The sequence below is a fragment of the Triticum dicoccoides genome, chromosome 2B, assembly GCF_002162155.2.
Source record: "Triticum dicoccoides isolate Atlit2015 ecotype Zavitan chromosome 2B, WEW_v2.0, whole genome shotgun sequence".
NCBI classification, from domain to species: Eukaryota; Viridiplantae; Streptophyta; class Magnoliopsida; order Poales; family Poaceae; genus Triticum; species Triticum dicoccoides.
In genome coordinates this window covers 746,196,298-746,209,323 of record NC_041383.1, presented here as the reverse complement: position 1 = coordinate 746,209,323, position 13,026 = coordinate 746,196,298, and the positions used below count along the sequence as shown (strand labels likewise).

Genomic DNA, 13,026 nt, shown 5'->3' with positions numbered 1-13,026 from the left:
AGCCCAGTCACGACATTCACATGCGCATTGTGCTGTACACACACCCACTCCTCTTTATCTCAGACCCCCTCCCGCTTCCTCCAATTCTCACTCCCAGGTCCCTTTCAACGAGAGAGAGGGAGAGAGGAGCGCCACTATTAAGGCCGAGGCGGGGGAGGCCCAGCGGAAGGAAGCGGAGAGGAAGGAGCAGCAGCAGGAGCAGGAGACCCAGCAGCAAGGCCAAGGACTCACCGCCAGACCCCCGCTCGCCAACGGCAGGTAGCTAGCCTCCTCCGCCCCCTTCTCCCCGCTCTAGCAAGAAACCATGGCGGATTCCGTCCAGGATTCCGCGTCCGTCGGTGTGATTCTGCCGGATTGCTTGTGTCGTGTGCGCACGGGTGTTCCTCTTGTTCTTGGGTCGTGTTCCTCTCCCGCTTTCCCCTGTTCCCCTTCACGCGCTTTCGCAATTGGCACCTCGAGGCCCAGTGCTAATCACGGGGGAGCCCTTGCCGTGGGCTTCGTCTGTCCTCGGCTAGGTGGCGTCGGGAGTGCGTAGGCGTCGGTGCGGGTTCTGGAATGCGTGCTGCGTGTTCTTTCTCGCTGCTGCTGTTGGAGTGTTGTTCCTCTCTCCCTGCGGTCCAAATCCTCCCAAATTCAGTTTCCTCGACCTTTGCCCGCTGTTCTCAAGTTCTTAAGTCGGATTAATTAGGAGAATATATCTTGGGGGCGCGTGCTCTTATCCGGATGCTGGGATGACGTTCTGGCTGCTGGGAATCCGGCTTGCCCATTCCTTAACCTTCACGGTTGATTTAGTGGGGAAAAAGATGTTGTTTTGCTCATGGTGATAAACATTTCGGCAAATCTTTTCTTATCAAGTTAACTAAGTAAACTTTGCCCAAGATGGGCACAGATCCAGGCAGCCCTTTCTCCCTCACTGTCTGGTTTCTTGTTCTACAGTTTCTTCAAAGCGTTATGTAAAGTTTTTAGTTCAGCTGCTGAGTTAGGTTCACAGTGAAGAACTCTTTAGGCAACCTACACTCTTCTTTGTGATGCACACCTCGAGCTGCTCTCCTTTTTAAGAAACATTGGGAGAAGGCGTAGATCTGATTAAAGTTGGGTTCAGTAACAGATAACTTCCTTAAACATGCAAAGCCCTACCAAGGATTCAACTGCAAAAAAGAACAAACCGAAAAACTAACAAACTTTTCCACCTGTTTACTTCATGACCAATTGTGAAGCCGGGGACCAACGACATGGCCTCTGACCAGCTATTCACAACGTTGAGCTACTAGTCTTTTAGACATGTCCTGACATGTTAAGACACCTCATGCCTATCATCATGTGTTGCAACCTGCAAGCGTGCAAACGGGGCGCTTTGTAAGTCCTGATGTTTGTTCTCACCTACGGAGGCTTTTCGGCACATTCGTCGGCTGCTGTGCTTTCAATCATTCAGCTATTCACCATATATGTGCCACATTAATTTGTTCTGACACTACTGTCGTAGGATGTTTTCCTGTAAGGTTTGGCTGCTGTCTAGTATTTCTCATTGGTTCACATTCGATTAATTGGCGATGTGCCAGGCTGCTGTGAAACGATGGACCCTGTATTGCAGTAAAAATAATTTGTGATACTAAAAGTGTGCCACTTGGAATCAGTATTCCTGCATTTTCCTGAATATATAGGTCTAATGGGTGCATGATGTTTTGGATCTACTACTTTTAGACAACGTTTGGAGAAAACAATTAAGTCCACCGCATATAATTTGCTAGGTCCAGTGCTTAGGATGGAACACAGGGTGGGTCCAGTCCATCCACCCTGGACTGACTTTGAACTAGTCAGACAAGTAACTGGACGCTAAGCGGCACATAAGCCGTCCACCACGCCTTGAATAATTTAGAGTGGACCACAATTAGAGTCATAGTCTGCTGTTGTCTGATATCACATCATGCATTATAGAAGTTGTTAGACTCAGAATTGCTGGTACCTGCAAAGTAGTTGATGTTATTAATTTTAACTTAAAAGTTTTACAATGTAAATAACTGACTATTCTGATGTGGGCCCAGGACCGGGGTATCATACAAGTCGCGACTAAGCGACAAGTTGTTTAGTCGCCACGTGGATCTCTTCCTCAGATCTATTTTGTTTTCTCTTACCAAGTAGGGGAGGTGTATTGCTTGCACAAAGGCTTATGATGAAATTAACATGCACTCTAGCTAACGGGTGCCACAATTTTTTTGGAAACAATTCTAAACGTACTTCAAAACTTCTATCTATGTATAAAGTTTGAAGAGTTTCACTCTATGGTGAGTGCACAATTCTATGTCATGGACGGGGTGCGTGGAAGTTAGTTAGCTATCCACGTGCCATAACCATGACTTGGTTTCCATATCTTATGAGTTTCAACTGCTGCCTACCCCAACTTGTTTGGACTGAAAGGCTTTGTTGTTGTTGTTGTAAAAATTGCAAGAATTTTCTCATCTTGTTGCTATGAACATAGAATGATTTTGAACCTGAAATTTTGTGTGTAGTTAGTGTAACCCATATATTATACTATCTAGAACTTGTTTTAGATTTATCTGTTACTTTTGCTAGCCTGTGAATGCGGTGATTGCAACAAAGCCTTCAGTGCATTAGGACCCATTAAACAGAGTGTAGAACAATCACTTCTGTTCTGGAAATATATGGCTGTTTGCAGATGAAGTGCATAGTAATGCCGTTTCAACATTTGATCTTTGCCTTTAATTCCTCCAACTAAAAAGATAGCAATGTGGCCTCAGGGGTTTAGTAAATACTATATGTAACCTAACATTGTGCATCAGTGAGCCAACCTGTCCTCCGATTTCATATAGCACTTTGCCCTTAAATGCCCTTTTACTTTTGTATATGCAGTTGCTCGAGTGCCAATGTGTGCTGTGTGTGCCAACTTTCCAATACATTTGTGTATTTATGTGATTTCATATTATTTTTTCATTGCATATTCTAACTACTTATGCTGTTTAATTATTAGGTCTGGAATGTTGCCAATGTCGAGCCCTCCAGCAAATCCAGGACAGCTTACCATTTTTTATGGTGGGTCAGTATGTGTGTATGACTCAGTGCCACCAGAGAAGGTAGTATTTATGCTTCTTGCATCTATCATTTTCTTGGTTTAATTGTCGAAACTCTATGCTAACCTGTGACATTGGCATCAATAGGCTCAAGCAATCATGCTCATTGCAGCAGCAGCAGCTGCGGCCTCAAAAAGCAATGGCACCGCTGCTGTTAAGCCTCCAGCGATGTCTGCGACCAATGCTATCCAAGCCATGCTTACGCGGTCGCTCTCACTTCAGAGCACTTCTGTAGCAAATGGACAACCTCAGGCTGTCGCGGATCCTGGCTCGATTTGCAAGCTTCAGGCTGGTAAAGCCACTAGATCTTTATTCTGAAACCTAAAAGTGGGATGTTCATTCTAATCAGTCTTTGTATGATCTTTTAAAAAAAATTGTTACCTGCTTTGCAGATCTTCCCATCGCCAGGAGACACTCCCTTCAGCGCTTCCTGGAGAAGCGCCGTGACAGGTTAGCATGAATGAAGAGTACAAGTAGCAGCCTACGTTCTTCTGGAGCGTATTAAGAGTATTATGACCCCCTTACACTTGTTGTTTTGTGTTTCCACATGCTGTGTATGGTGTACCACAGCATTTAGAAATGCACTTGTATGAGGCCAAGTCTTCAAAACCAAGTCTTGTACTTTTGTGCCCCGTTCATGATCAATCCAAATTATGATAACCGTTCTATTTTCAACCTGAATGTCCTAGGAGAAGAAGTTTGATGTATGCGGAAAAAGTGCTCCAGGACTCGTGATAAAAAATCTGCATGATTCTGTTAAAATTACTTGCAAGAGACCAAACATTTTGTGTAGTTTCAGTTGGTAATAACTAATAAACATGTAGTATGATTTGTTTATAGTCAGGTCACATTAGAGCATCATTCCATAACAAGTGATGTAACATATTAGCTGGTAGATTGCGATTATATGATTATTGAATATTGACACGAGTTATGAGAATTTTTTTTAATAGTTCTCCTTAAAGCCCCTTGGTATTAGCGCAATGAACCGAAGCTAGGCTGGGGACATCAGCTTACAAAAGACAAACCACAGAAACAGCTGTGAAACTAAAGAACATTAGGGCCCTAACAAGCTTCCCCATCAAGACTTTCACCACTCTTCAGGAGAAATAGTGAACTGTACTTTTAGTTAGTTTTGGTCACAGCCATTAATTCTCAGGACGACCGATCGCCTTTAAGCTAGCTTTTGTGTGAGGAGTCGAAACGGCTAAAGATAGCATCTCCATCCCTGCTTGCTCTTGTCATATGAAAAAGTAACGCCGTTCTCGATTGCAATGGCCAACCTTTTTTCGTCCTCCTGCATCTGTAGCAATTATCAGTTTCACTTGTCCTTCCCTGTGCTGGCTCAAACTGACTATGGAATGATCCAATGATGCAGGGTGGTGAGCAAAGCTCCTTACGGCGCCGGGAAACCGTCCGAAGGCATGGGAGCATCTTCTGGGATGGAAGCGGTTGCGGAGGGCAAGGCCCAGTAACCCTGAAAGAAGAAAGACGGCCCTGCCCCTGATGTTTGGAAGGAAAGGGGCGTGTGTTAGCTGATGTAATGTTACACCGTAGAATCATCGTTCGTGACGATAATAATGATCCGACCAGAACTCCTCTAGTATCATTGTTCTGTTGTCATTGTGTAGTTTACTCTGTATCTGAACTTTGTTTTACTCAGCGGAACCGTACTGCTATGATGAATGTGTCGATGTAAATCGTGGCTGTCGTGCCTGTCTGACTGATACATTGTTCATGTAGTCGATGAATGATAGCACCTGTGTCGTCTCAGTTTCAGATACTCCAGTTGGTTTGAAAATGTTGTGTTTGTGTTTGGTCTGTTGAGGATGTTGGTTGGGTTTCAGTGCCACCTGAAGACCGCCTGTCATTTTGGTTCCGCCTCGGCTGGATGCGTTGAGGTAGCAGCAAAAAACAGAAGCCTGAAGCTCTGCATGTGCGTGTGTTTCCACATATCCTTGCTGTCCACAGGACATTCCTATTTCAGAGAGATCAGGGGAAGGTTCAGGATGGACATAATTAATCATTCAAATAGATATGCTTTGCCACTTTCAAGCCTCAAAATACCAATGGACTAACACAGAACAACAATAGTCAATGTAGTTTCCTTGCACCCAGAAAGCTAAATAATGAATTTGGTAAACAACGATAGTCAATGTACAATTTATTACCCCACTTCAGATGTCCTTTCGGCTGTGCTAGGTCCTAATCCATCCAGGGTATGGCGCTCTCTGTGTGAGGGCAGGGACATACTAAGAGTTGGCCTGGTTAAGCGCATTGGGGATGGGACAGCTACACATGCTTGGTCAGATAATTGGTTACCGAGGGATTTCAGGATGCGTCCAACATGTGTGATCACTACAAAGTACAAATCCACCACAGATGGTGTCTGACTTCATACATGCAACAACGAGAGAATGGAATATTGAAGACTTGCCCGGGCATCTTTGCCCACCAGTGAGGAGCGGAACCGCTGGAAGATGGCGGACTCAGCAGCGCGTCCGATATGTAATGCAACTGTTGATTCGTGGAAGCACGCCCTGCTGGACTGTAATTTGGCAAAGAGCGTCTGGTGCCTCCGAGAAGATGATTTGGCCATCTCTCTTTTTGGTGATGAAACGCCAGTTGCAAAATTATGTCTGTTTGGTCTGAGCAGGACACTCGACGGTGCTAAGTTTGTGGAGGTTCTTGTGACTCTCTGGGCGATATGGTGAGCCATTCATGAAGGTGAATTCCAGAGCCCTTTGTCTACACACTTGTTTATCCGGCGCTGTCACTTGACAAGATCAAGACCTGCACGCAATCCCGAGGAACGCTCCTACCAAAGCCAATACGAAGCAAACAAAATAGATCAGGCCGGTTCCAGGAACGGTTAAGCTCAACGCAGACGGAGCACTGGCGAAGAATATGAACAAGTAGTGAAAGCTACTTGGATCCGATTAAGCATGTGCTGACGTAGCTACTTTTACACTTCATCAACTAATCATAGAGCAAAGAGGGGGGAAATGCAACACGGTCACAGAAACTTCTGCTATAAAGTCGCCATTCACATACGGTCTTTCCCAAAATTATTGATTTCCACCATCAGCCCATACACACTTCACTAGAACAACAACTTGAGTTCAACGACAATGTAACACGAAAGTCAGTCAGTCACCAAAGGTCCGAAAACACGCAAGATATGCCAGACAACTGCTTCGAAACGCAGAAAATAAAAAAGAACTCACAAGTCTAACTCCCGAAGTGCATATGGTAACTACACTGACTGCATCTCACGCATGCGAGCTACGCATAATCCCATGGGCGTAGCCGCCAACCATGACCAAGGAAAGAAGGGACACAACGCCAGCTGGGAATATCTTTCCGGACTTCTTGAAGCGAGATCCCATGACTGACAGCAGTGCAGCTGATATACCTATGATGCAAAGCCAAGAAACATCAGGGCATCAGCCGGCAGGGGAAGAGTGTCGATGCAATTCCATAGCAAAGGATGACAAGGACCACACAAAACATGGCTGATGAAGGAATACCACATACCTAACCCGATCGCCGACGCAAAGACTGGTCTCACTGGGAGTTGAGTGTGAACGAAGAACAGCACCAGGGCTGATATGCCTCCTGCAGCCAATGACTTCTGGCTTCCACTCTTCATGTACCCCATCACTCCACCAGCTACAGAAGTTAGTAGCACAACGATCAGTTGTTGTAAAATGTTGCAACTTCCCAAGAAAACAGTCAGAATTTTGAGTGTACTTTCAGGTATAAATAACGCAGCAAAAGGTTGTAGAAACTGATAGTTTTATAAGATGGTTGATGGAGCTAATATAATGTCAGGAGTATTTAGCCCTATGCTAGTTCAACAGACATAACAACTGAGAGTAGGACTCTAATTAAGTACCAAAGGTATCAGATGCCAAGAAGGCAAGAACACTACAACTCTGTTATGAAATAAAAATACCCGTGTGTTGTGTAAAGCCAACTCTGGGTGTTCATGATATCCTAGTACTTCCTAGGAGAGATATCTTACACCGTGCTTGTTCGTAAGCATCTAATTAAGGGAATAAGCACTTAGAATTATGTACAAGACGAAAATTCTGAGACACACAGAAAGGCATATATTTGTATACATGCGAATTGCTAAGCACATCCCAGTTCTATTTTTCGCTCTGATAAAAGAAGTTGAGTAACCAAGAGAGTGTTGATGAGCCTGCCTACTTCCTAGTTTATGCAATTGCTAAGATAACGAATAACACCGTAAAGGGAGAGTCAAGTGTTCAAACAATTGTGGCAAAGTACAGCCCAAACTGCCATTTATCTGGATCTGGATAAAGCCAAGCACTTGTTTCCAATCTGGATCTGGATGCTCATGACTGCCTACACTGTGCTTTGTTTGTAAGCCTTTATTTGAGGGCACTTAACAGTCCATAATATTATAATAAAGCCAGACGAGCATCCTATGACACATATAGAAAGGATCCCAATTTCCATCTTCGTAAATTTGCTGATCACATCCAAGTTATATTGTTGCTATGATAAAAGGAGGAACAGAGTAATCAAGCTAGTGTTGAAGAGCCTGCCTACTGGTTTCTACAATTGGCATGTCAGTTTTAATCACTGTTTCATCAAATAAGTTCATTACCTTGATTGCTATTACTATTTTCGATAAGAGGGGTCTGTCGGGCCCCATTTTCACTAAGAAAGTGGAGTCTTACACAATACTGGGAGCATATCATCACTTGCACCCCTGATATACAACCATATCATGGGATGCCTCAGCCAAAAGCAACTACTAAAGACTACTACATTACCTTGATTATCAAGTTGTACTCCATAAAAGGTGTAATCTTGCCTAAAATGCAGACAAAAAATATGAGTGCTTTAATAAACTGGGGATAATCCACTAGTTATCAGCTAAAAATGCCAGGATGGCACTGTCCATTCTGCCATTTGACCTTCTACTCTTGAATCAGACTTCAGTATCAGCAGGGTCACACGGATAATAATGGTTATATACTGATAAAGAACAGTCGAGATTCGCATATAAATACTATACTTTACCCAAACACAACGCATCTGCACTTATCGCTACGAAAAAATGGAGGTGGCGCTACCTCCGACGAGCGCGGCGTAGGCGAGGGTGAGCTTCTGCGACATGGAGAGCCCGTCCCCCATCTTCCCCTCCTCCCCCTCGTCCCCGCCTCCCTGCGGGTCACTTCCCCCGCCGCCTCCCCTCCCAGATCCCGCACCGTCACCGCCTTCGGATCCGCCGCCGCCGAGCTCGGGCTCCTTGGACGCGACCGCCGCGAGGAGGCGTGCGCCGGGGGAGGCGGAGCGGAGCGAGAGGAGGGCGGGGGCGCGCAGGAAGAGGAGGGAGCTCTGGGAGGCGGAGATCGGGGCCGGGGAGAGCGCGAGGGGCGCGAGGAGTGGGGTCGTGGCGAGGAGGGCCATGGCTCCGGGTGCTCGAGCTGGGGTTTTGTGGGGGTCAACCTGGTGGGTGGGCTGCCGGCGATGGTGAACTCGGTGATGTGATGGACCGATTGGGGGATTTTCCGGGTGGGTGGCGTGTCAATGTGGGTGGGGTCTTGGCACTTAGGGGTTGTTTGGGTTGTGACGATTATCTTTGCCATACATTGCCACATGATTTTTGTTATATTTGTCACATTTATCATACTTGAGTTGCTTAAATTGTTAGAGCATCTCCAGTTGTTCACCCCCTCAGGGCTCGAAATATCATCGTATGAGGTGAACCGGTGCTAAAATCGGCGTGGGGACGATCAGCTTCCCAGCCACCGCCCCAAGGCGCCGCTTTCGGCCCACTTTTGGCACAAATTTGCCAACTTTTCAGCCCAATTTCGACGGAAATTGGCCCGCTGTCGGCGAATTGGCCCATATTCGCCGTGCCTCGGCGCAAATTCAACATAAACTATTTTTATCACATAGTTCATGACAGAAAATCAATAGAAATCAAATAGTTCAATACAAATTATATAGTTCAACAAATAAAAACTCATATTTGTTCACACGCCGAGCTAGTCCTTGCCCTTGAGCCTCCATAGGTGCTCCACCAGATCTTGTTGCAGTTGTTGATGGACCAATGGGTCTCAGATCTCCTGACGCATATTGAGGTAGTCAGTCCAGGTTGCCGCTAGCTAGTGATCAACTTGGGCAAGAGGACCTTGCCTGTAATATGGTTCTGTGTCAAACACTGGTTCTTCCTGCTCGCTCTCAATGATCATGTTGTGCAAGATGGCACGGCAAGTCATGATCTCTCACATTTGATCTTTCAACCAGGTCTGGGCGGGGTACCGGACAACAATAAATTGAGATTGTAGCACACCAAATGCTCGCTCGACATTCTTCCTGCAAAGCCTCCTGAACCTTCGCAAAGTGGGAGTTCTTGCCTCCTGGCACAATGTTTGAGATAGTTTTCACAAATATGGACCAATTTCGAATAGATGTCATCTGCTAGGTTGTATCCCTTGTTGTAGTGCCGCCCATTGAACTCGAAGTTCACTGGAGGAGAATGACCTTCAACAAGCTTGGCAAAGATAAGGGAGCACTGCAGTACGTTGATGTCATCATGAGTTCCTGGCATATCAAAGAAGGAGTGTCAAATCCAAAGGTCCTGTGTGACCACTGCCTCAAGTACCACACTACAACCGCCTTTGACGCCTTTGTACATCCCCTGCCAAGCAAATGGACAGTTTTCCCATTCCCAATGCATGGAGTCAATGCTTCCAAGCATCCCAGGAAATCCTCTTACTGCATTTTTGTGCTAGGATCCAAGCAATGTAAATAGCTCTGTTGATTTCAATTGCAATTGTGTATACAGTTGACTTATCATATCATGCACATTACTAGCATCACAACATAGTCAATATTGTTGTTGTACATGTAGACCCGTGGTACCCATCTGAAATCTTGTTGTGTCGTATAGTTTCCCACGCTTTGTATTCTTTCAGTGTTGCTTTGTCTTGAACTGATATGATTTGAACCGTGTCTCTATTTTGATTTGGCAAGACAATGCAGTGACCATAGGACATAGATATATGTTTGTTTAATGCTTTTATTATGTACTACTTGGCAATATAAGACCTGGTAGTTTAATCCTGTCCACCTTACTAATGAACTGGTTCACCGAAATGAGTTTCATATACTAGTACATGCTAAATCTGTTATGTGGGTGCTTGTTTTTTTAGAATGCTAACAGAATATTGGGGAAGAGTGCCTTATTAAACAATGGTAAAGGAAGTAATGCAGATAAAGTTTATGATAGTGAGACATCCTTGTTGATCTCCAACAAAGCTGATAAAACAGCTAAGGAAAACTATCTTGAAGACAGTGAGACAACCCCAAAGTCCTATCTTGATGTAGTGTTCGAGTTACTGGCCACTACCGCTGGCACACGCTATTCAAACTCACTGTCTGAATCAGTTCGGTTTCTTGAGTCTCAACTACAAGCTGAAAGACATCGATCAGCTGTGCTGCGACAAGAAGCCGAAGGACCGCGGAAGTCCCTGGAGCATTTAGATGCATATTTTCTAGTGTAACAATAAGCGTTGGAGGATTTTAGCGCCAAACAGGAGAAAGCTATTAAGCTTGCTAAGATTATTGCCAGCATGGTGGATACCCAGGATAACGTTTCTTGAGCTCTTCTGAAGTTGTTTCAGTTATGGACTTGTTTTGCTGTCGCATTTATTTGCACTGTTGGCCAATTTAGACGACCAGTGTATGTAATATGCTGCTTTGTTCCCTATATTTACACTGGTGGCAAACTTTGATGCCCAGTGGATGTAATATGTGTACTAGCCGTAATAGCGTAGCGTTACTTGCTTGCTTATTTATTTCCTTATTGTCTTGTTTAGTTGTTTGCTTGTAGTCAATGCAGTTCTTTTTCCGCGTTTTTCTAGTGGCTATAATAACCTTTTTATAATTAGGCCACAATAACCATGGCAACACAACCATGGTCCTGCTACCTGTTGTAGTGACCATGGCACTAGTAGAAAAAGGACCTTATGTGAGACACGTTAGTCCCGGTTCAATTTTGGCCCGGTACTAATGGTATCATTAGTACCGGTTCGAACGGCTATGCATTAGTGCCGGTTCGTGTTGAACTTTAGTACCGGTTCGTGCCACGAACCGGTACTAAAGGGGTGGTGGCAGGCTGGCGTCAGGCCTGGGCCCCACGAGCCCCTTTAGTCCCGGTTTGTGTCTCAAACCGGTACTAAAGGGCCAACCTTTAGTACCGGTTCGTGCCATGAACCGGCACTAAAGGGGTCTAACCTATAGTCCCGGTTGGAGACACAAACCGGGACTATAGGGCAATTTTCAAACTTGAAAAAAATCATAACTAAATCATCCTAATTCAAAAAAATACATATAATATATCAAAATTTGCAGAACAAAAAGATTGATCCGCGTTTGAAAATAGAGTTTCGACAATACATACATATATATAGTCCCGTTTCGACAATTTTTTAAAATCACAAAATTCCAAAGGGAAAATAGAGTTTTTGGGCGTTTTAGACGTTTTTAGCGTTTAGTGCTAGGGTTTAGATTTCAGAGTTTAGGGTTAGGTTTTATGGTTTAAACCCTTAGTTTTTACTGTTTAGCATAGAGTTTCCGATGTTTTAAGTCCCGGGTTTAGGGTTTAGGACAATTTTTGAAATGACAAAATTGTAAAAGGAAAAAAGATATTCTCTAATTTATGTTTTTTTTGAATTTTGGTTAAATCTTGTCAAACCGGCCAAACAACTGATTCAAGAAATATAGAGTGTTACTAAATAATTACGCAATAATATTAGTGTTACTAAATAAGTATCTCATTTTTTTTTGATTTTTGGTCAAATCTGGTCAAACTGTGGTCAAACTATGGTCAAACTACTTATTCAAGAAATATTAGTGTTACTACATAATTATTGTTTTTTAGAATAATAGTTTCAAACTCAAACAGTGAAATGTGTGACTTCATGCTCAAGCTAAACTCCTGAGGGTTAATAGGATTCACATCTTACTATTGTCAGGAAAACAACAAGTGCAGACTTGGAAACGAGGGAGAATAGAACCCGAAAGTTAAGCATGCTCAGGCTGGAGTAGTGAGAGGGATGGGTGACCGACCGGGAAGTTAGGCGATTTGGAATGAGTGATCCACACTTGAGCAATTAAGAGAGGTGATTAGAGACTAAATCATCAAATAATTCAGAAAAATTAAAAATAAAAAAATCAAATTTTTTTCCAAAAAATTCAAAAAAATAATACCTTTAGTACCGGTTGGTAACACCAACCGGTACTAAAGGTCCCCCATACCAGGGCGCGAGCTCACGCCACGTGGTGGGCCTTTAGTGCCGGTTCGTGCCAAACCGGTACTAAAGGGGGGGGTCTTTAGTCTCCACTCTTTAGTGCCGGTTGCAAAACCGGCACTAAAGGCCCTTACGAACCGGTTTTAAAGCTCCCTTTTCTACTAGTGTGGCCCTCCTACGGGCCGTAGGATCCATGGCCCTTCTACCAGCCGTAAGATCCGTGGGCCTTCTACGGGCCGTAGGATCCATGGGCCTTCTACGGTCGTATAATCGTTTCACCAAACATGGGTCGTGATGACCCACAAGTGCAGGGGATCTATCGTAGTCCTTTCAATAAGTAAGAGTGTCGAACCCAACGAGGAGCAGAAGGAAATGACAAACGGTTTTCAGTAAGGTATTCCCTGCAAGCACTGAAATTATCGGTAACAGATAGTTTTGTGATAAGGTAATTCATAACGGGTAACAAATAACAAAAGTAAATAAGGTGCAGCAAGGTGGCCCAATCCTTTTTGTAGAAAAGGACAAGCCTGGACAAACTCTTATATAGAGAAAAGCGCTCCCGAGGACACATGGGAATTATCGGCAAGCTAGTTTTCATCACGCTCATATGATTCACGTTTGTTACTTTGATAATTTGGTAT

General features: G+C 44.3%; 2 protein-coding genes across 2 annotated transcripts; one reads left to right on the top strand and one right to left on the bottom strand.

The window, feature by feature from the left end:
- The first annotated feature begins 78 nt into the window (after positions 1 to 78).
- Positions 79 to 4,869, top strand: LOC119366032 (protein TIFY 3-like). Its single transcript, XM_037631692.1, has 5 exons — positions 79 to 258; positions 2,987 to 3,089; positions 3,174 to 3,378; positions 3,479 to 3,536; positions 4,465 to 4,869. The coding sequence occupies exons 2-5, from the start codon at positions 2,994 to 2,996 to the stop codon at positions 4,559 to 4,561; spliced, it is 456 nt and encodes a 151-aa protein (XP_037487589.1). The 5' UTR covers positions 79 to 258; positions 2,987 to 2,993; the 3' UTR covers positions 4,562 to 4,869.
- Positions 4,870 to 6,112: 1,243 nt separating this feature from the next.
- LOC119366031 (protein FATTY ACID EXPORT 7-like) lies at positions 6,113 to 8,623 on the bottom strand. Its single transcript, XM_037631691.1, has 3 exons — positions 8,198 to 8,623; positions 6,624 to 6,758; positions 6,113 to 6,501 (listed from the first exon to the last, which is right to left on the bottom strand). Exons 1-3 carry the CDS (start codon positions 8,532 to 8,534, stop codon positions 6,359 to 6,361), a joined length of 615 nt encoding a protein of 204 aa, XP_037487588.1. The 5' UTR covers positions 8,535 to 8,623; the 3' UTR covers positions 6,113 to 6,358.
- Between the last annotated feature and the right edge of the window lie 4,403 nt (positions 8,624 to 13,026).

Excerpts from the sequence above, each read along its gene's own strand:
- LOC119366031 (XM_037631691.1), bottom strand. The coding sequence starts at position 8,534 with ATGGCCCTCCTCGCCACGACCCCACTCCTCGCGCCCCTCGCGCTCTCC. Across the intron at positions 6,759-8,197 it reads CTACGCCGCGCTCGTCGGAG|CTGGTGGAGTGATGGGGTAC; the intron begins GTAGCGCCACCT and ends TAACTTCTGTAG. Across the intron at positions 6,502-6,623 it reads TGCGTCGGCGATCGGGTTAG|GTATATCAGCTGCACTGCTG; the intron begins GTATGTGGTATT and ends TTTGCATCATAG.
- LOC119366032 (XM_037631692.1), top strand. The coding sequence starts at position 2,994 with ATGTTGCCAATGTCGAGCCCTCCAGCAAATCCAGGACAGCTTACCATT. Across the intron at positions 3,090-3,173 it reads ACTCAGTGCCACCAGAGAAG|GCTCAAGCAATCATGCTCAT; the intron begins GTAGTATTTATG and ends TGGCATCAATAG. Across the intron at positions 3,537-4,464 it reads CTGGAGAAGCGCCGTGACAG|GGTGGTGAGCAAAGCTCCTT; the intron begins GTTAGCATGAAT and ends CCAATGATGCAG.